Source organism: Salvia hispanica, chromosome 1 (genome assembly GCF_029641045.1).
Source record: "Salvia hispanica isolate PSC_SH4W2 chromosome 1, Shi_PSC_v1, whole genome shotgun sequence".
NCBI lineage: Eukaryota > Viridiplantae > Streptophyta > Magnoliopsida > Lamiales > Lamiaceae > Salvia > Salvia hispanica.
Window position 1 is genome coordinate 41,643,248 of NC_142692.1, and position 22,710 is coordinate 41,665,957.

Sequence of the window (22,710 nt, forward strand, 5' to 3'; positions counted from 1 at the left end):
TGGACTGATGTTTTTCAAAGAAATTCTTATATGGGCATTACATGTCATTTGCCTTTCAATTTTTTTTTATGACAAAAAATATGAAGTTACTATGCAAACCGCTTTTAATGTCGGTGCTAAAAGAATACCCGCAACTTCACATCAAAGATCTAACAACAGACAATTTTTTGAGAAGCAAAAAGAAGTAACACGTTTTTTGTCCACCTTGGGTCACAAAGTAAACATTTGCTCTGATGTGTGGACTGATGCTTTTCAAAGAAATTCTTATATGGGCTTTACATGTCATTTTTTGGACAATAGTTGGACGTTGCACAAGCGTTTGTTTGGTTTTAGACAATTTCCTACGACACACACCGCACCCGCAATTGCTGCTTTAATTATTCAAGTTTTGAATGAATATAGATTGTGCAATAAGGTCTTTTCTGTTGGTTTTGATAATGCAACCGCTAACACTGCAAGTATTGTCCACTTAATTGCGGCTTGTGCCCCGGTTATAAATGGTAAGTACTTTTATCAAAGATGCATTTGTCATATTTTAAATTTATGTGTACAAGATGCTCTTTCTTTGTGGCAAAAACATGTTGATCCTATTAGAACTGCCGTAAATTTGATCTATTGGAAGCCCCACATTGGTAAGGCTTGGAAGAAATATTGTCATCAAAAGAAGATCAGGTACACAAATTTTACAATTGATGTGTCTACTAGATGGAACTCCACATATGATTGTTTGAACTCTACTTTGGAGCATATAGATTATTTGATTGATTTTTTTAGGACTTATCCCGTTCCTGATTTATATTTATCGCATGCATGTTGGGAGCAAAGCATGAGTTTGTTTAAATTGTTCAAAGGTTTCAAAAATGCGACTGTTGAGTTATCGGGTGTTTATTATTGCACATCTGTTCGTGTTTTAGAGCATTGCATGTATATATCACTTGGTTTTAAGACGGCTATGAAAAATTCCGTTACAAATCCTGAGTTGATGTGTGTTTTATATTATATGATTGACAAATGGCTTAAGTATTTCAGTGAGATTCCAACGGTGTTTTTGATTGCAAAGGTTTTGGATCCGAAATGGAAATTAGTCGGTACCTTGAAGATTTTAGAATTTTATTACAACAATTTGAGTTCTATTGCCGAGGTCTTGGTTCGATGGATTGCTACTGAGCAGCTGGGTGCAGCTGAGGTATGTACTGATCTGGCGAGAGTTAGGAAAGAATTGGAGAATGTTGAATGGAAAGTTTCTCACATCTTTAGAGAAGGTAATAAGGCGGCGGACTTCCTGGCGGGCTTAGGTTTACAGTCGGGGGAGAGGATCACATACACAAGGAGCTCAACCCCATCTCTGGTAAAGGCTCTTTGCAGATTAGATCAGCTAGGCCTGCCAAACTTTCGGTTTTGATGATTTGCTGTCTGTTTTGTTGTTCTCCTTCTAGATTTTATGGTTGCTTATTTTCTCCTTTGTAATAGGGTTGCTAACAGTTGTTGCTTTGGCATGATAATTCACTTTTGGGATTATCTTGATGTAAAACTTTTCTGTTTTGATGATATATAGGGGATGAGGGTCCTACTTAACCCTCCACCGTGAAGGTGTTTGATTAAAAAAAAAAAAAAAAAAAACCACTTCGGGATTTGCAATCCGAAGTCAATGAGGACAACAACATACGTTTGTCCGAAACATTCCAAATAAACCTCCCCAATCTCTCCGTCATCAAACATGCATTTGAGTTTGAGTTGCGAACTCTCTTTGCCGAATACGAAGCCAAGTACAACAGTACCCACCAAGTGAGACAACGACCCACCCCTCATCAACAACACAGTTTTGGGTTCTTTCAAGTTGATGACCCCGACGCACAATCCCAATTGGCCGACCTATACGGTTACACCACCAGCGGCAGTTCGTCGGCAAGGAGTACGGTAAGTGAGTTAGATTTATATTTTGACTCACGCTTTTCTTTGAATGAAGATGAAGGTCCCGTTCCCAACCAAATCGACGTCCTCAATTGGTGGGGAACACATGAGAAAGATTTTCCCATCCTTGCATCAATGGCCAAGGAGATTTTTTCAATTCCGGCTTCCACTGTCGCCGTCGAGTCCGCTTTTAGTGTTGGAGGCAACGTCTTGGACGATAGAAGAAGTAGACTATCCGGCCAAAATATGGAAGCCACCATGTTACTTGACGATTGGTGTTCGGCTGACATTAGAGACCAAGAGCTAGATTGGAATACCCAAGTACAAACCGACCAAGACTACTACCCCGACGAAGAAGAAGAAGAACAATGAGGTGGAGTGGGAGGTCTACCGCCGATTGCCGAATAGGTAAGTAAGGTAAGAGAACTACGTGGACTTTGATTCCTTAATGTAATTGAGCATTAAGGATACGTAGGCAACCCAACTTAAATTTTTAAATTTAAGTTAGGCTCAAGTCCTTTTCCTTTATTTCTTTTTTTTCCAATTGTTTCAACTTTAAAATATACAAATACAATTATATAATTGTATTTGTATATACTCTAATCGATGAAGAAGACATCTCTATAAGACTAAATCCGGGAGACTTTTGACAATTCTACCATGATTGTTGATGGTTAAATTAAACTCAACAATTAAGGTTGAATTGCTAAAGGTACCCTCAATTTAGTTATGTAGAAACATCTCCTTCGCCGACTAAGAGTATATATATAATATATTATACTATCTATTTGCATTTATAATTTATTGTTTTTTACTTCAATATTTTTTATTTAAATTGTTATACAAGCTAACAATCATGTATTATGTTATGTATTAAGTCTTTTGACTCTTTTGTAATTTCAATTTTCAACATTTGTATTTGTAATATCAACATATCGTTCAAATTTGTATAATTGTATGATTGTAATTTGTAATCATTGTATCAATAAAATTCCAATTGTCCAACTTCAATGTCGACTTCTACTCTATTTGTCAATTGTCATTTTCGTTATATTTATTTATTCGATAGTAATTAGTAAGTAGAACACTACAACTACAAGATGTAATTTGTAATTAGCACTATGAATGAATAAATGAATAAATTTAAAGAAAAAAAAACGACCTTGAACCGGCGAACCGGCCCGGAACCGTCTGAAAACCGCCGGTCTTGAACCGGCTACAAACCGTGAATAAACCGGTTCATGAACCGGAACCGCCGGAAGCTAGGCGGGCCGGTTCAGGTTCAGGATTTTTTTGAACCGGAACCGGCGGTTCATGAACCGTGGTGACGTCTAGTTCTAGAGCAAATATAACCTAATAAGCTTTAATTGTTTAGTATTTTTGGTTAATTTGAGATTGATGCAACAGTGGTAAAAAAAAAAGATATAAATCAATGAAGGAGAGAGCGTTGACTGCAGGTGCGAGCAACTCCAGGTAGCGGCTGGACCGAGCAGAATACGGCGGCGGTCTGAACGTGTGTGGCCAACTACTGGAGCCGTGTGGGGCAGAGGTGGCCTTGGGTGGCGACCTTCGGTTGTTTCTTTGAATTTGACAACAATTTAAACAGGAATTGAGAATAGGGAAGGAGGGAAAATCAACAAGGAGGAGTTAGAGAGAATAGTGGAGAGAATGGCGGTTCCCGCTGCTGGCCGGAGACGACAGCATCACCGGTGCAGCCTTTCTCTTTCATGTATCCGCTTATGAACTGATGAAGAAGACGAAAGGGGAAAGTGGGGGGAATCCAAAGTGCAAGGGTAATGGAGGAATTTCAAACTCAATTCTTGACTCAAAAATCAATGCAGAAATAATTAGCACCCTTTTGGTAAGAATTGAACCTGTTCAGTTTCCTAGAAATAGCAAGAATAAGGGTCAATTATGGGGAATTTCTGATGTTCAGTTTCCTATACTAATTTCTTGCAAGCCCTAGAATACATCAAAGGCCCGCACTGTTCCTTCAAGAAAGAGAGAAAATGAAATCTTGACCATGAGGTGGTATTTGAAGCTGGATGTGCTGTTCAAATCCAGAATTGGAGAGGAATTTACTTTTTTGCCCTGTCATTTTTCATTTTCCCCTTCATTATCATTTCCCCCAATTTTCATTTACGGCTGCCGTCAAGCCATTAGAAGCGGCGACGGCGAAGAAAAAATCCAATTTCACCACGTTGCTCAAGCAACCAGCACCGGAGCCCTCCGACACCGGCTCTGCGAGCTCCTCTCCGTCCGCGTTGGGGTTCCTCGTCGTGCCCTCGCAGAAGCTCAGCACGGAGAAGAATAAAGAGAATTTGTGGATTATTCTAGCGCAAGGGTAGTTTGGAGCATTTGCCGCCGTGCCCGGCATCTTGATCCGGACCCCGGGCTTGGAGGCGCTGTTCGGATTGGCATGGCGGTTGTAGAGATCTTTGATGCGGCATTTGACACTGTTTCTCTTGGTGTTGTGCTCTTCTTCTTCGATGAGGAGGACGGAGGGGGGTGGGGGTGTCGGTGCCCTACTCCATGGAGTGCATTTGATGGAAGTGGGCCCACGGGCGGCGGATCTCTGGTTGTCGGCGCGGTACCGCTTGTGTAGCTTCTCCGTGGCGGCACTGGACGGAGGTTGAGGAAAGTGGAGGCTATTTTAGTCCACCCACTGTCTGAATTAGAAATTATGAATTAATTTTTAAATTTCAAATGTTAAAACTTGAGTTATATCTTGAACACTAAACGGAGGATTTGAAATTAAAATCTGTGGGCCCAATACACACAAATCTGTCCTGTTTTATTTCTTGCATTCCCATATCAATGAAAGTGAACGGGTCCGAAAAGTGGCTATTTCTTCAAGGAACAGTGCGGGCCGGGTTTGTCTCTAGCGCCAACAAGAATTAATACAAGGAAGGTGAACACTCGAAATAGTCTAGAAATGAGCCCATATCTGGCCATAACACGAAAGGTGAACACGCTTAGTATATACAGATATGGCAACATAGTCATACTGCAGTCATGGTGCATTATGATACATTTTAATTTTCCTTTTTTCCTCTTCTGAATTATAAAATGACGATCGGAAACTCGCACTTTTAATTATATAGTCCGCAACTACTAAATCACATTTGAAAAAAATATAGCTTAATCTCTAAGCCATATTTCCTTTTTTTGAAATAGGGAAAGGCGAACTTTCAACTTAATTTAGACATCTCTATCAGTTAAATAAATCACTTAATTCTGACCAAAATAACTAACAACCAAACTTTATATCAAATGTTAGATTAATCATATTACGTTATGTTCCCACCATTTTTTCAAAAAGTGTTCAGTTTCAAAGATTGAGTGTCTCTGACACTCTTGTATTCTTATTTAATTCTTTTTGAAATTTAGTACACGTGTTTTTACCATGATATTTATAAGATAGCCATAGAGATAAATTTTCAGAACTTTATATGTTATTTAACAATGGGAACACTTCATAAAAAAATGAAGGCAGTTATAATTTATTAAAATTGGTCAAAATTGCAAATCACGCAATGACTTGAATGACTATAGAAAATTGGAGAATTCAAAATGTGTGGGATTGGAGTAAAATGGAAGCTATTTGAAGATCCAAAAATTCTAAATGACAGTCATAAAACGCTTCCTAATTTTCGTAATCTAGAATTTCTCAATATAATTGCTACAAATAGATGAAATTGCAACTTCACATTAAATTCTTGGTCGACGGCTCCAAACTCAATTGTCAAATAATTACATAGAGCAAGTTGCCTTTTTAATTTCAATAATACAGTATATATTAATATTAAAGTAAATTTCTAAAATTTTGTTTTTATTATTTATTAATATAAAGAAGAATAAAGAGAAATAAACTAGCCATTGATAAAAAAAAAACTTCGATATAAAACAAAATCCTAATTCTCATAGTACTTAATTAAATAAAACAATCCGTTTTAAGAAATTAATATCTTAACGTATACTCTTAAAAATGAAACAGAGTCGAGTCCTTGTTTGGGTTCCAATAATTGATCATCTACATATTTCTTTTGTTATGTGCGTATCATAATTAAATGGAAACAATTATTTGTTTGGTTGCAATATCATGATACTTCTTCTTTGGAGTAGGGTCGGCAGCCGAAGGAGGGGGCAACTATGACGGTTTTGCTAGGGCAAGGGAAAATCGGTCAACGGTGGGGTCGGCTGCCCTCTCCCGCCCTTCCATTGCATCCTTCGATGGACAATCGTGTAGAAGTTCTTTTATCGTATTTCATTCATTGTGTGTTTTTTTGTTGATGTAAAATGTGTTTTTATCAGTTTTCTTATATTGTCGATGGCTTTGGATGGTATGTTTGGTACATTCTCAATAGATTAATCTGATTTATCTTGTTATAGTTGTTTTGGTTATTTTATTATTTTTATTCATTTCATTTTGGCGTGTAAAAAAAAATGTTTTCATGAACAGGGAAATGATTAGAAAACGGCTCACCATAAATGAAACGGAATGAGTAAAATGGAAATTCATAGAACATAATTGATCTATTGCCTATAGTGCTGTTAATAATTTAATATTACAAGAAATTAAGTCAACTACGTCAATAGTGAAATGGCTAGTGTAAATGTTACCATGTCATTTAATTAGGAGCTTCGACCATTATTTAGTTGATGCATAATTACTTGAATTGATGGCAATTTTTTTTGTCAATTTTGACACACTAGCTGGATGATGTCGTCATCAAAACATTATAAAGTATTCAAACCACATGAGTTGGATGATTTCGACCTCTATTCTACACAAATAAAGTATTCAAATGTTTTCTTAACTTTTATATACGTTCGTGTTTCGTCAACTACTTTTGGTAGAAGAATTGATCATATTTAATTCCGGCCAAACGTATTATTGGCACTAATATCATTATATAGAATTATATTTAGCCTAGTCTAATTAACATAAATAAATATTTTTTTTACGTCCAAATGAAATATCATTAATTTATGACGGGTTCCAAACTTTCGAGTTGTCCAATTTTTTTGTCATACTCAACTTATCGTATTAAATTCATTTTTCGCATAATTTTAATTTTATTTTAATGGGGTACTATATTTAATTTGTATTCATCTAGATGCCGATTGACACAATTTTTCGTCGGCGATTGACGCAATTAATTTTTAAAATTTTACTCTTTTCTGATTGATATGGAAATTAATTTGGCTGTTTGGTGTGTTGATGTTCTTAAAATTAAATGAATTTAAAATTTACGATTTAAAATATTTATGCATGATTATGAATATTTATAATTTATTGATAGTATTAAATATGTAGATATATCATTAAATCAGCATTATTTGTCAAATCCACGATTTTTTCATTACTCAATTAATACTACACAACTTTTTACTGTTCATTGAATTCCCAATAGTCTTTATTAAAATACCCTAATCTCAAAAAATAAATAAGAAAATATATTTATAAATTAAATAGTATATATATTCTAATAAAATGAATATTGGAAAGATAGTGGATTGTCGTTGTCTGTATGATACACAAGACGAAATATCCTATACATTATTTATTATTTCGGAAAGCGACATGAAGGGATATATATTACTACTATATAACTCCTCTATCGTCTTCGTTATATGTTAGAATTAGAATTATCACACACAATTAAGAGAGAGAAACACACACACACACATACACAAGAGAGAGGAAGAGATGAGTGGTGAAAGAAATGGGCATGTGGAGAAATCGACGATCTCGATTCCTCAAGTGAAGTTCACAAAGCTCTTCATCAATGGAGAATTCGTCGATTCTATTTCAGGTATGTTTCTCTCCTTACTTTTATTGTTTCTACCTATATCACACCAATAACTAATTAAGACAAAGAATTAGGATTTTCAATTGTTTATCAATCCTACCCAAAACTATTAATTATAACAATAAAGTTAGGATTTACTACAAATAAACAACTAAAGAACATGTTTTCATTTCAATTGGTGCGTCGTGAAACTCATGAACATGTTATTGTGCTAAGATGGATGATGTTGATTTCTGTTTAATTCCATGACATGAATCATGATATTAACATAAATTCAAGGAGAATTGTCGGAAAAATTCTACAAATTTGAATTGGTTAGTGTCGAATCATCATGTTTCACAAATAACTAAATGTCTCGTAACGAAGAATTTCACCATATTACTTGTATTAAATGTTACCGTTTAAGTAGTTTGTTAGTATTTTCGGTCGACCAAATTATGGAGTAGTATAATTTTCCTAATTCTAAAAGTATTGGATGAGTGAGAATTTGATTAGTTTTTTTCTGGCAAAATTCACATTAGCTTGATGTTCATAAAAATCAACGGGACGTACTTCGTATTTTACTGAAAAAGGCCACGTAAAGACTTAGAACGTGACAAAATACATTAATATTATTGTCATGAAAAAGCATAACCAAAAAGATATTTTATGCTCAAATAAAACACAAGTATAGTTTCAAGAAAATGTGAAAACAACTAAGTTCGATGATGGAAATTTAGGCGAGAGATTAGCCGTTGAATATATATTACTACTAATAATTACGAATATAAAAATAATGGAGACAGCTAAACCCAATCGGCAACCGCCCTCCTAGTAAGCCATATCCATTATTGAGCAATAAAATAACAAAACATAAGTCAATGGTAAAAAAACATATAGTAACTACAGATATTTATTCAATTTTGATAGCAAATGATGACGTGGACGAATGTAAGTGTTCCGATTCTAGGATAGAAAATATGATGACGATAAACTAGCCATCAAAAGGGACTTTTATGTGCGCTTACAAAAATATATATCGCCATCAATACGACATCAATTTTATGATTCAACGCTAAGAGAAATAATAATTTATTACATAAATTACAAAATAAATCAGGATGCAAATATCATTCTCGAGCTTTCTATGCAATAATTGTCTGCATTTTAATATTTAAAAGGTATATATTAATATATTATATTTCGTTAGAACATTTTACAACTAGATCCGTTGAAAATATAATTTATTTTCTATTACTACTTATTTTAATATTTTCTATTACTACTATTTTCTTCATTTCTTCTCGAATTTCAGCACCTCGTAATCCTCAATCTTTAACGGTTGGCTTTCATTGACGTCATCATAGTAAAATCTAAAATAATTTCGACCACCGACAATAACGATAGAAAAAAAAATCATGCAATTTAGATCATGATATAATTAGCCGAATTATTGTTTTTATATAAATTTGAGAAATGTGATGCTTTAAATTATGCATACTAATATTGATTGGAAACGAAAATAGGGAAAACCTTTGATACAATTGATCCAAGAAGTGAAGAAGTGATTGCTAAGGTTGCTGAAGGAGATAAGGAAGATGTGGATATAGCGGTCAAGGCTGCCCGTGAGGCCTTCGATCACGGCCCATGGCCCAGACTGCCCGGATCTGTAAGCTCAATTTTACTTTTTATTTACTTATTAAAGTACTCCCTCCATTCCATAGCAGGGGCGTTTTTCCATTTTCATCCATTCCATAGTAATAGAGTCATTTTCCTTTTTAGCAATGACTGTTAGTTTTTTAACGAAATCGTAAAAAAAAGGACTACTTCATCGACATTTTCATTTGTTATGGACCTGTTTTTCAAAAAAGTGGATGTTTTGGACCAAATTCGTACTTTGGTCATATGTTTAGGACCAAAATTGACATTTACCCTAATATTTAATTAAAATGACTATCATGTCTTTTGTTACGTTGATAGTATGAGTTTTTGCATAATAATTCAAAATTCGTATACAAAGTAGTGTTGAATCAATTCAATATTGATGATGTGTGCAGGAAAGGAGGAGAATAATGCTGAAATTTGCAGACCTAATCGAGCAAAATCTAGAAGAGCTAGCTGGCATCGACGCAATTGATGCGGCAAACTTGTATAGTTTGGGGAAGATGATGTTGATCAACAACGGAATCGAACAGTTTCGCTACTACGCTGGCGCAGCCGACAAAATTCACGGCGAAACCTTGAAAATGTCGAGACCGCTGCACGGCTATACGTTGCTCGAGCCGGTTGGCGTGGTCGGACACATAACTCCGTGGAATTTTCCGACTCAGATGTTCTCCATGAAAGTCGCGCCGGCACTCGCAGCCGGCTGCACGATGGTTGTCAAGCCGGCAGAACAAACTCCCCTTTCTGCTCTGTTTTATGCTCATTTGGCCAAACTGGTGAGCATGACTACAATTATACAATGTTGTTTAGTATATTAAGTAGAAAAACTAATCAAAATAATTGAGATAATAAAATAGAGAATAAGTGTTTTGTTTTAGAATTGTTATTCTGAGTAGGTCAACCAAAAAGGAAAACTTATCACTTTAAATGGGACGAAGAACATTAATAGTAACTCTATTTATGATGTTTGTTTTGTTAATATTTGAACTTTATCAGTATGTGTCATGTGGATAAAGTGACATTGATGGTTTTGTTTCTCCGACTAGGCTGGTGTGCCAGATGGGGTCATAAACGTCGTGACGGGCTATGGATCTACGGTTGGTGCTGCAATCAGCTCCCATATGGACATTGACATGGTGAGCTATAACGATCGTAGAAGTTAATGGATTCCATCTTAAACCCAATTAGCAGTTAATGGATTGCTTGTGATACTTATATAGGAATTCTAGTTCTCTCTTAGTTTATAAACTAAACGGCCTTATATATTGCGATAGGTGAGTTTTACGGGGTCGACAGCGACAGGACACCGGATAATGCAAGCGGCGGCGACTAGCAACTTAAAGCAAGTTTGCCTAGAATTGGGCGGCAAGTCTCCTTTCATCGTGTTCGACGATGTCGATGTTGATAAGGTTGCTCCTCTTGCTCTCAGTGCTTGTTTCTTCAACCAGGTAACAATTTCTATTTATTTTTTTCCTTTCATCTATTTCTTGAATCAAATGCTTCTTCATAGTTTAAATTGTGATCCCAAATATAATCTCAGGGCCAAATATGTGTGGCTGGGACTCGTCTCTTCATTCAAGAAGGAATCTATGATAAATTCGTAGCTAGATTGTTGGAGCTCCTGAAAACATGGGTTGTTGGTGACCCTTTTGATCCAAATGTTAATCAAGGCCCACAAGTATGGTTTAAAACTTCCATTTTTCATGATATTTTTCCAAGGGACAGCACGCGTGCAAACGCAATAGTTCATGGATCATTAATATTACTGTTTTGTGACAGGTTGATAAAAAACAATTTGAAAGGGTTCTCTCTTATATTGAGCTAGGCAAGAAGGAAGGGGCCACATTGTTGACCGGCGGCAAGCCCCTTGATCGCAAGGGATACTATATCGAGCCTACTATATTCACTGATGTCACGGTACGTAGTTTTTTCTATCATCCAAAGTAAACGCTCTTCTAAATCAATACACTAATTATATGTTTTTTTGACATGGTAGGATGACATGACCATAGCCCAAGAAGAAATTTTTGGACCCATTATGTCAATCATGAAATTCAAGTAAGTGCACTGTGACAACTTACAAGATAGTAAGATTTTGTATATTTTTTTGCACTATATCTAGGGCTCGTTTGATAGATTATTTATGTTTCGGACCGTTAATATAATGACCATGATATGACTATAGCCAAAAAGATAGAATTTCGAACTAAAATAACTTCAGTAATACATTTGAATAAACAGAGAGTGATAAAGATATAGGATAATTTCATCTCATTATCTATGTCCAACGCCAAAAACTGTTACTATAATCCACCAATTGAAGGGTTGATTTTCTATGCTGAAACACGAGCTTCAAGGTGGCCGGCTTCCACATGCCATAGAAATAACATGAGTCATTCACTAAGACTAACTTATTAACTTGCTCTGACATTGTTTCGAAACACCTCCTTAGTCATTACCTTACTATGATTTTGTTGTCCAAATATATATGATAAATGTAGGAGTATGGAAGAGGTCATAAAGAGGGCAAACAACATAAAGTATGGATTGGCAGCTGGGATCATGACAAACAACCTTGACACTGCAAACACAGTTTCAAGATCCATCAAAGCCGGATCAATTTGGATAAATTGCTATTTTGCATTTGACAATGATGCACCAATTGGAGGCTATAAAATGAGTGGATTTGGGAAGGATATGGGGATGGATGCTCTTCACAAATATCTTCAAGTCAAATCTGTTGCAACCCCAATATATAACTCTCCATGGCTGTGATTTCACTTGATTTTGGGACATAACACTACTCATGTCCTATGTTGATTTCCACTATTTGCTTTTGTGATCTTGGTGATAAGTATTTGTAATGTAGTGTCTTTATTTTTGGTGTTTGTATGTGGAATAAAATTGGCATGTCTTTTTCTTGGCAATTCTTTTTGTGACTTTCTTGGATGAGATTGTGGACTTATAATTTTCGCCACATATAGATGATAAAATATATAATGTGTAGCGTCTAAAATAAAAAAAATATTGAAAGTTTTGTGTATTTACAAGCAATGACCCATAATCCTAATTAAATTTGATGAATTGGTCGAATTTGTGAGTAATTACAATTTCAAAAAAGAAAAGGATCAGATATCATGTTGTTAACATTTAATGTGATGCTGTAATTGCAATTTGGTGTGATTTCAAAGACTTTTATCCATAGAAGTTTAATTGAAATTGCAACAGGTTCAAAGATTGAGATTTAAATTTGCGAAAGGCTTCAAAACTAGAAGGATAGTGAGATAAGTATATAAATATAACACAGAAAATGCCATTTAAGAAGTATTTTTTGCTTCTAATTCGATCTCCAGATCATGTGATAATAGGTAAAAATGTCATATTCCATTAGTTATTTATGAAAATTTCATGCTTCATAAAAACATTTGAAAAATGCTCTCTTTTTTGTGAAATGACTATTATATCCTTAAATATTGATAGGACGAGTATACAATTTGCAATCGTCGCCATTCTAAAATCTTGGCCTTAGCCGCCTACAATTAGGGCTGGGGAAAAATACCGAAATACCGAAATACCGGCCTTATCGTACCGAAAAAATACCGAAAATACCGAATTTTCGGTATACCGTGACTTTTGGTACGGTATGATACTTTACCGAAATATTTTGGTAAGGTAACGGTATGAATTTTCAAATACCGCGGTATACCGTTGCATACCGAAATTCGGTATATACCGTAAATTAAGGTATATACCGTAAACTATGGTATATACCACAAAAATATAGACGCAATTATATATAAAATATATTTTGTATATTTTTAAATTATAAAATCATCGTAAAATATAAATATAATTATGAATAAATTATATTAAATTTATTTTGAAAATTATAAAATATAAATAATATTCTAAATACTCTAATTTTCTATTTTAATTGATGTTGATAGTCAGGTATACCGCAAAAGTAAGGTATACCGAACTTCGGTATGGTATACTGAAAATGAGGTACGGTATCGGTATGGAAATTCGTCATACCGAAAATAAGGTATACCGAAGTTCGGTATACCGAAAACTTTGATAAGGTAAAGGTATGACTTTTTCGCATACCGTATTTACGATAAGGTATACGGTATGGTGGTTTCGGTAAGGTATACCGTACCTACCCACCCCTACCTACAATATACCATAACCATACTAGCACAATCGACTTATACCCTTTATATTCCGGAGCAACAATTACAAAACTTACACCTCGTGAGTTTGAATTTTCACATTCATTGGATTGCAGCAACCTAATGCGACATTCTCATTAGCATCTTCATCCCATCCCAAATTGCGAGCCTTGGCATAATAGATTGCATATTTATGCGCAATATTATCAACATTCATAATAGATTGCTTAAACTTATAATATTATGCATTATTGAATTTAATGGTATTCAATATTATGAATACAAAATAAATACTCCTATAAAAAAATCTTAAAACAGTATATTTCTACATATTTGAGTGCATATAAAAGCCTCCATTCCCAAAAACCCGAAACTTCTGCGATTTGTCTTTCTCCTTCACTTCAGTCTACTCCTTTTCTCGCTGTTTTCCCTCTCTTTCTCTCTCGAGATAATAATCCAATTCAATCCAATTCAGTTGATCTGCAGATCATCCAACTACTTCGACGATTCAATACTTCAATTCCGCATTGATGGATCAGGACCAGGCTTCTGAAGCCCTAAATTCACCTTCCGCTGCAATCGGCAAAAAGCTCAACGCCAAGGCTCCTGAATTCGTGCCCCGCGCCTCCTCCGCTTCCTCCACCGCCGCCCAGCCTCCGCCGCCGACGCTGCTTCAGCCTATATACGCGAGGCCGCCGTCTTTTGTGGCGCCTCTGCCACCGCCCTACTACGGATACGAGGCCTTTTACCAGCAAGATGCGGCGCCGTTCTACGCGTATAATGCGAATCAAGGCGGTCGGGGCGAGGATCCGGCTGAGGGAAACGCCGGTAGCTCCTCGGCATCGAAGAATGGATTGTCCGATGCACATCAGAAAGTAGTCAATCAGGTTAGGTTTTATTTTCGGTTATCGGCTTTGAATGTTCGTTGTAATTGCAGTTTAATTGTTTTTCAAGTTGCTGAGTTTGTTTCAATATTGTGTACTGAGTTCTGTATGTATACTGGTATTCATATTGTGGTCAATTCTCTATTTGTGATTCTAAAGAAAAGAAAAAGGAGAAAAAATGACACGATATCGAAGATAGAAGTTGGTAATCGCTGCAGAAGTTTGACAGACATGGCTTAATGTGTATATATAGTATTCTGCTATTGATTTCCCTACATAGTTTCGTTTTTGCAGCACAATCCCAAGCTCTTTTGTTTTGTGTAAAAGAGTACTTTACTATAGATCCTGTATTTACAGTCCTTTAGTATCTGCATTGAAAAAATAATCAGTTTTCGAATGTGTGTTTTTCTATAAATAAAAGTTAACATCTCCAAGTATTTGTTTGCTGCAGGTTGAGTTCTATTTCAGTGATATCAATTTGGCAACAACTGATCAGTTATTTAGGTTCATGAGCAATGATCCTGAAGGATATGGTGAGGGAATTCTTACCATTGTTTATTTTATTGAACTATCTCAAACGCGGTGTCTTGCAATATCGAGCTATTCTTCAGTTCTTCCTTATTTATAACTATTTGTGTTCTGTAACTAGGATGTTGGTGGTGTTTTATTAATTTTGGTTTTTGGTTAGGCATTCCTGTAAAGCGTGTATAATGAAAGGATAGAAGTAGGTAATATAGGAGTAAAAGCATTCCTTATCCAATCTAATGAGATCTTGTAGTGAAACAGAGACTATGGTACGGCTAATCATTGCTACTGAATCAGTGATGCCTCTTTTTTTTGTCTCTAACTAAAAAGAGATGTAGAAACTTTGTTGGTGAGGCTGTTCTTAAACTTACCTCCTAACCATTTTGTGTTAACATACCGTGATATGGAATTTTTGGGTTTTGTTCATACCCTCCCATTGCTGGGAGGTACTACTATTTTCTAATTTCTGGTGTTTGATTTGAAAGTAAACTCAGATGGTTGTATGATGGTTCTGCTTTTACCAACTGTTGGTTCCAAAATTTTATTTCATTATTACTACCTCTTACTGACTGTTAATCCAATATCATGTCATGCAGTGCCACTTTCTGTTGTTGCATCATTCAAGAAGGTAAAAAGTGCCATTACCGACATTACGCAGCTTGCAAGTATCCTGCAGACCTCAAGTAAACTGGTAATTTTGCAATCACCGAGTCCCCGATCCCCCAACTATTCTGTAGTATTCACTATTCTGCAAGTTTTGATGACATTACTGAGTTCCATTTTGTTGTCATTTCTTTTTTCGCCTCCAGTTAGTAAGTGAAGATGGCAACAATGTTAAACGGAAGCATCCATTAACTGAATCAGATATGGAAGAGCTGCAAGTAGGTGTTATACTCATATTTTGTATTTGTCCCTTGTGTTACACTTGCAATAGAATCCTAGTTTAGATACTGCAAAATTTTGACATCTATTAGGTTCTGTTATGATTATTTGAGGTTTTACATTTTTTCCCTCATTGAGTTAAATGTAATTTCCTTGTTCTGGTATCATCCTCAATCACATTACTTTTTGTCTGTAGTCTCGTATAGTCGTTGCTGAAAACTTACCTGAAGATCATTCCCACCAGAAGCTCATGAAAATTTTCTCATCTGTAGGAAGGTATATGGTTCCCCTTTTTTTGCACAACTAATACAATTTAAAAAAAGAATGTGATTAGATTGAGTTGCATTCCTGTGTCTTATGCACACCTTTTAATGATATGAACAGCGTTAAGTCGATTCGTACCTGTGCGCCTCAGAATTTAAATGGCAAAACAGGAAAAGGTGACAGATCACACTTTTCTGGCAAGGTATTCATTTAGTAACAATTTCATTTCATGTCTCATGAGGCTTAGATATTTGAATATGCAAAGGACATGATATTCTGCACATTTTATAGGTAGTTAATAACATGAATATAGTAATATACTATAGTAAATTATTGCATTTGAAATGGGTTTTCATACAACTCATAATATCAAATAAGTTACCACGTTATCCTATTAAAGAATATGCATATATGTAGATGTTGGTATTGCTATAACTTATTCCCATACTTGAAGTTCCAATTTTACCTAACCTCTACATTTGATACTTCCATGTAGTTTCATGCTTTTGTGGAGTATGATTCTGTTGAATTTGCTGAGAAAGCGGTATGACATTCTGAATCCCATAAAATATGTAAACTCCTGTCTAGCTTAGACATTAGCTTCTGAACAGCTGAAAATATTCCTGGCTCTGTGCGCAGGTCACTGAACTGCAAGATGAGAGCAACTGGAGGAATGGACTGAAAGTTCGTTTGCTGCTTAATATTCCTGTATGTATCTCTGTCTTGTTTCTCTATATAAACAATATTTTACTGAAAACTGAAAAGAACTTATCCATTCAAATATAAATTCCCTCCCTCATGTTTACTCTTTCTGTGGGACGCAATAACATCTTCAAACATAATATCGATGACATGCTACATTTATCGTAGAATTTGGTTATGGTAGATTCCCTCCCCCATGTTTGCTCTTTCTTTCCCTTTTTTGTCACATGGTTTGATATTCGTGGTTTTGATGCAATAACTTTGTTAAAAAATTTTATTATCATCCATTGCTGTTGGTTGTATATTGGCATGAGTTATAGTTTTGTATGCTTATTCTTAAGATCTACAGGTGAAATCTACGCAAGCACGAACAAAGAAAGCTGTTCATGAGGGTCAGCCTTCTGGTAAGAAGGACGAGGCTACTGTTAGGGAGATGCAGGCTTTGAAGGAGAATCACTTGGAAGAGTCGTTGCAAAACTGTGTTGCACAAAGTAATGAACTTCAGGTAAGGCTCCCGATTTAATAGAGCACCAATTTTTTCTGTTTCAACTCAAGAATTAGGAATTGATTATTCTATAGTTATTTTTTTCAATTTCAATAGTTCTCAAATTCTATCAGGTGGTCAAGTTGGTGATGTATTTGTCTCCTTTATCTGCTTCAAAAAATTACTAATGGGGTTTATTTAGGATGGATGCACCGTGCATCCGAATGCACACGAGTTTTTTCGTTACAAATAACAGTAGTATCTTGTGTGTACAGTTGGAGGATTACGCAAAAGGCAATGGACTGAAGAAGGGGCGCAATACTGGAAGTTGCGGTGGAAACGGTGGTGGGAGGGGCCGAGGAAGAGGAAAGGGACAGGGGCAGGGACGTGGACGCCATCAGCACACGGCTAATGGAGGAGGAGCTGCTTTGGGATCCACGTCGTTGGATGTCCCAGTGTCGAACAACTCATCCAAGACATCCCCAGTTCCTCGCATGCCAGATGGCACCAAGGGATTCTCTATGGGGCGAGGGAAGCCGTTAGCCATTTAAACACGAGCAGGTATGGGAGTATCCATCCTCGGCTTAACGGGTAGTCTGTCGATTTGTGAATCAGGCTATGCTTTGTAACAGAGTGATATGATTGTTGGACTTGAAAGAAAGCTCTATAGTAGTAGCATTGGTGTTTCCCTAATCATTTTTAGAAGCCCCCTTCTCTGTAGATATTCAAATGTTCCATCTTCATCCAGATATTATTATACCCATGTGATATGAATGAGAGCAAGAAAGTAAAGCCAAGAATTACTTATTCTCTCTCTCTCTCTCTCTCTCTCTCACACACACACACACACACACATCTGTTACAAGGGAAGAATATTGGTTGCATATGTTTTTGAGTTTTATGTTGGATTAAGATAGTTGTACGTTAAAACCCGAGCCATTTCAAAATTTGCTAGGAATTTTTGTTTTTCAGAGTAAGAGCTTTTTGTTAGTACTATTAGACAATGGCTTTTCTCAAGCTAGTAGCAGCTCATTGGAGATTACAAATAGCATTCCAATTTCAGAAATGCTCAAATGTTTTAAAACACAATGACATGAAGATTTTCGAGTTTTATCAAAGTAAATCTACGAATTCATGAGCCTCTCCATCACCAGTTTCACCACCGCAGGGCCATTCACAGTAACTGCAACTTTGACTGTGGGCTTATCGGACCATTCTGTAACTTCCTCAAACCTTGTTACGATGAAACGTTAAAATGTCAGCACATGATCGCCATCGGACCAGATATCACAAAGATTTATTATTGTCACCAGAATTTGAGAATATATCAACAAGAGTCACTTTTGAAGGAAGAAGTTCTACCTTTTTTGCTTGTTATAGAACAATGTTAGACCCCTTGTAATGCCCACTGTTTGGACACGAACAGCACCTTCCACATAAGTTATCAACGAAGGATCAACAGCAGCAAGAATAGTTGTTGGGTCGTGAAGATAGACACCTGCGTTTTGTGGAGATGATGTCAGTGAAAGCATATAATCTTGCCATCCTTCTAATTAACAATTCTTTAAAGAAACCTTTCGTTCGGTATGCATCGTGATGATATCCAAAGTATACATCCAGAATCTTGCACATATACTGGGCAAACTTTCCACTTGATTCTGCTAGCTTATCTCGATCAGCATCTGAAAAAAGGAAAGTGAAGACAAAATTTTCCTGATTAGAAGACGCACAGTTTACAGGCGATGTTGTAATAATGCCTACATGTGTCTGAAACAAGTTTGTTCTTCAAAAGGTACTTGTATCAAAAAACATAACCCACAGAACATATTTATAACAGAATCAAGCTTCAGCTCATAATTTAAAATTTCAACGAGTTTCCAAAGGATTTTGAATGTTTAAGAGTTTAGTTCAATGGTATAACAGGTCTCAGACATGGATTTGATTGTGAAAGGTTTACTGAGTATGACTGGTTTACCAGTTAAAACAACTTGATGAGTGACATTAATCCCTATAGCGAGAATATCAGCTCCGCTGGTGAATACAATATCCGCTGCATCAGGATCTCCGAAAATCTAGTCAAGCATAACAAAAGTGAACATAAGAAAGTTGAGGAAAAAAAGAAGTCTTATTTGAAAAACACATTAAAATTGTTCTTCGATTTACATTTGCCTCGGCTGCTGGATTCACGTTTCCATTTACTGAAAATGCACCACCAAGAAGGATAATTTGTTGAACATTTTTAACAAAGTCGGGATCTGATTCTATGGCCTGCATGAACCAATAGATCTCAGAGAAAAGAAAAGAACAAACGGCCGAAGAAGCAATGCCAGATCCTAACCAGTGCAATATTTGTCAGAGGACCCAGTGCCACCACTGTGACCTTTCCGGGGTGAAGATTTACTTGCTCGGTAAGAAATTCTACAGCAGACTGCTCAATTTGTGCCCCTTCTGGTGGAGGAAAGTTTTGATTTCCCAATCCATCGGTACCATGCACAAAATCAGCAATCCGAAGTTTTGTACCTTTCTTTACATGAAATGAGTTTCATAAATCGTGCAAAAGTACAAACTCAATGATTCACATCACATTTCATTACAAAAGAAGTTCAAGAAAGCAAACCAAAATAAAGAGTAGAAACATGACAGTTATGGCTTCATGCATCAGCACAATGTCATGTAAGACATCAACCATGTGGTTATTAGAAATCAAATCTACGACATGAACCTTTTAAGAACATAAATAAATTTCTGCAAATAACAACCACATCAGAAGCATACTTGTATGTATTACGGAAAAACGACAGATATTGGATTGGTAATGAGATGCAAGAAGTAATAGTTTACACAAGCATACGACCTCTAATTAAGTAAAAAGCAGAAATAATTAGTGGCAAATGGTATGATAATACATACAGTGATGGTCACATGAGATCCTTCAGCCACAGGAATATCTGTCCTCCCAGCAATCTCCAACTAGAAAAGTAATTTTCAATATTTATCAGAATACTCAAAACCTCAGCTACTAAATATGATAAGATCTCACCAAAAAGAATCATCATAATTGTGCACATTCAAAATTGCAAATTAACCAATATAATAGGCTCATGAATATGGAACTATCAGCTAAATCCAGATGGAAAACTATAACTGATCTCAAATTGAACAAAGATAAGTCTCTTCTCCCACATGCGTTGGAGATATCAATTCGTAAGCAAAATTGAAACAGCTATAATCATTGACCAATCTCCAAATCATACAATTTCTCAAAATCTAAAATTTTGATGGAGAGAGAGGCAACAGTTCACCAAGTGTAAAGCATTTCTGGTGGCGAGTGCAGTGTAGACATTGCCGTAAATAGTGGTGAGTCCAATCACTTCAACTTCCGGTGATTGCAGCGCCACAAATATTGCCATCGCATCATCTGAAAAATTCAATACACAAAATTACACCGGAACTTCCAACAATTCAGTAAAAATTTCCGATCAAATAATTGCTTGTATACCAATTCCGGGATCTGTATCGATTATGATCTTCTTGCGTTCCTCCATTGATTGAATTCGACAATTTTCAGTTTTTCAGCTTGAGATACAATATCATATTTTATGTAAATATCGGAATATTTGAATTTTCAATTATAATTTTGATTGCGTTTTGAAATTGTAGATGTGCGGTGTTTTTTAGCTGGAGTAATTAATTTAGTTGTTTTGTTCCATTTTGCAAACATAGCTGTCAGCAACCACGTTACTTTTAATCATTTTTTATATTTTAGTTAAATTAGTAGTATTAAAACACATCATATATTTTTTTATTGCGTCGAATAAAGAAATCCATGTTAAGGCCTTGAATCTAATCCATAATACTTCTTCTGTCTAATAAAAATATGAATATATAATATGACGAGGAGTGATCAAGGTTTAACTAATTTTAAGTGTATAACTATAGAATAAATCTCAGCCACACATCTTGTTACTCTAATTAAATCTTAAAGGTTAAACAAATTTTCAGATTTTTGTTAAAAATAATAGCCCAAGGGCATTTTTGGAAATTGAATGTCAACATCTCAAACTCAAGCAACGATTTCTCCCAAATTCAAAGTGCAATTTCTTCCAAAATTCAAGCGTAGATTCCTCCAGAATTCAAGCGCCGATTTCTTCCAATCTTCACCAAATTTGTTCGCAAAATTAACGTGAATTGTGTTGCGTGATTTCTAAACCAAATTCAGCTTCCTGTCCAAATTCGTTCACGTTTGATCGCGACGTCACTTCCCGGTCGAATCGCGATGTCTGGAGTCGGGATTGACGGCGGGCATCATCCAATGGCTGAAGCAAGAAGGACAAGATGGTGTACCGGCGGCTGGCTCAAATGCCACAGCCAAGCTTCGCCTCTGATTCGCAATGAGGCAGGAGACCAACACCGTGCGCTGCCGCTCACCGACGACGGTGACGGTGTCGACTAGGCCTGCGTTGAGGTCGAGAGAGAAATAGTGATAGAGTGAGAGAGAGGGCAGTCGGGGAAAGAGGAGGGAGACGCCCGCATCGCCACACGCCGGTGACGGCGGTGGTCCTCCGCGACCAGGCGAAAGAGAAAAGAGGCGTTGCTGTTGTGAGAGAGAGAGATAAAAGTTTGGGCGCATTGTTCAGGGTTTAGGAATATACTTTACTATATGAGAATATACTTCACTATATGAACAATATACTTCACTGAAATGAAAAAACGGTACATTATAAGGCATGCAAATTATACTTCACTATAATCATAATATACATCACTATATAAAAAATATACTTCACTGAAATGAAAAAAGGGTACATTATAAGGGATGCAGAATATACTTCACTATAAACACAATATACATCACTATATGCTCAATATACTTCACTGAAATGAAAAAATTATACACTGTAAATTATATTCTTCGCTGAAATATTAAACATCATATTTTTAGTTCACTTCTTACTTATTTATAGTTCACTGTGTACATATTTTAGTCCACTAAACGTGAGTTTTATTTCATTGTCAGCTTATTTTTAATTCACTTTTTACTGGTTTTTAGGTTAATGCGTGCATGTTATGTACGTGAGTTTTATTTTGTTGCAAACTTGTTTTTTGTTCACTTCTTACATATGTATAGTTCACTGCGTACTTGTTTTAGTTCACTACTATAGTTGTTCACTTCGTACCAAAACTTATCAGATTACAATTTTAAGTTGGGAACTATATTTTGTTAAATAATTAACAAGTATTCATACGTGAACTAAATAGATTGGACATAAAGTGAAGTATATTGTGCATATAGTGAAGTATATTGAGCATAAAGTGAAGTAAATTGAACATGCCTTATAGTTTATTATTTTTTTCACTACAGTGAAGTATATTGTGCATATAGTGAACTATTATATGCTTATAGTGAAGTATAATAATTTTACAGT

The 22,710-nt window shown here is 35.9% G+C and overlaps 3 protein-coding genes across 3 annotated transcripts; 2 read left to right on the forward strand and 1 right to left on the reverse strand.

The window, feature by feature from the left end:
* The first annotated feature begins 7,552 nt into the window (after positions 1–7,552).
* On the forward strand, positions 7,553–12,298 carry LOC125223209 (aldehyde dehydrogenase family 2 member C4-like). The gene is made up of 9 exons (XM_048126233.2): positions 7,553–7,730; positions 9,233–9,375; positions 9,764–10,147; positions 10,418–10,507; positions 10,646–10,819; positions 10,912–11,049; positions 11,151–11,288; positions 11,368–11,429; positions 11,873–12,298. The coding sequence occupies exons 1-9, from the start codon at positions 7,625–7,627 to the stop codon at positions 12,144–12,146; spliced, it is 1,509 nt and encodes a 502-aa protein (XP_047982190.1). The 5' UTR covers positions 7,553–7,624; the 3' UTR covers positions 12,147–12,298.
* Positions 12,299–13,909: 1,611 nt separating this feature from the next.
* Positions 13,910–18,091, forward strand: LOC125222212 (la-related protein 6B-like). The gene is made up of 10 exons (XM_048124711.1): positions 13,910–14,430; positions 14,879–14,960; positions 15,549–15,643; positions 15,762–15,833; positions 16,031–16,110; positions 16,219–16,300; positions 16,595–16,642; positions 16,738–16,806; positions 17,150–17,305; positions 17,560–18,091. The coding sequence occupies exons 1-10, from the start codon at positions 14,074–14,076 to the stop codon at positions 17,833–17,835; spliced, it is 1,317 nt and encodes a 438-aa protein (XP_047980668.1). The 5' UTR covers positions 13,910–14,073; the 3' UTR covers positions 17,836–18,091.
* A 132-nt stretch (positions 18,092–18,223) lies between these two features.
* Positions 18,224–20,942, reverse strand: LOC125222213 (putative uridine nucleosidase 2). Its single transcript, XM_048124712.2, has 9 exons — positions 20,784–20,942; positions 20,587–20,702; positions 20,195–20,254; positions 19,623–19,808; positions 19,448–19,552; positions 19,260–19,356; positions 18,859–18,966; positions 18,647–18,782; positions 18,224–18,517 (listed from the first exon to the last, which is right to left on the reverse strand). Exons 1-9 carry the CDS (start codon positions 20,827–20,829, stop codon positions 18,409–18,411), a joined length of 963 nt encoding a protein of 320 aa, XP_047980669.1. The 5' UTR covers positions 20,830–20,942; the 3' UTR covers positions 18,224–18,408.
* Positions 20,943–22,710: the final 1,768 nt, after the last annotated feature.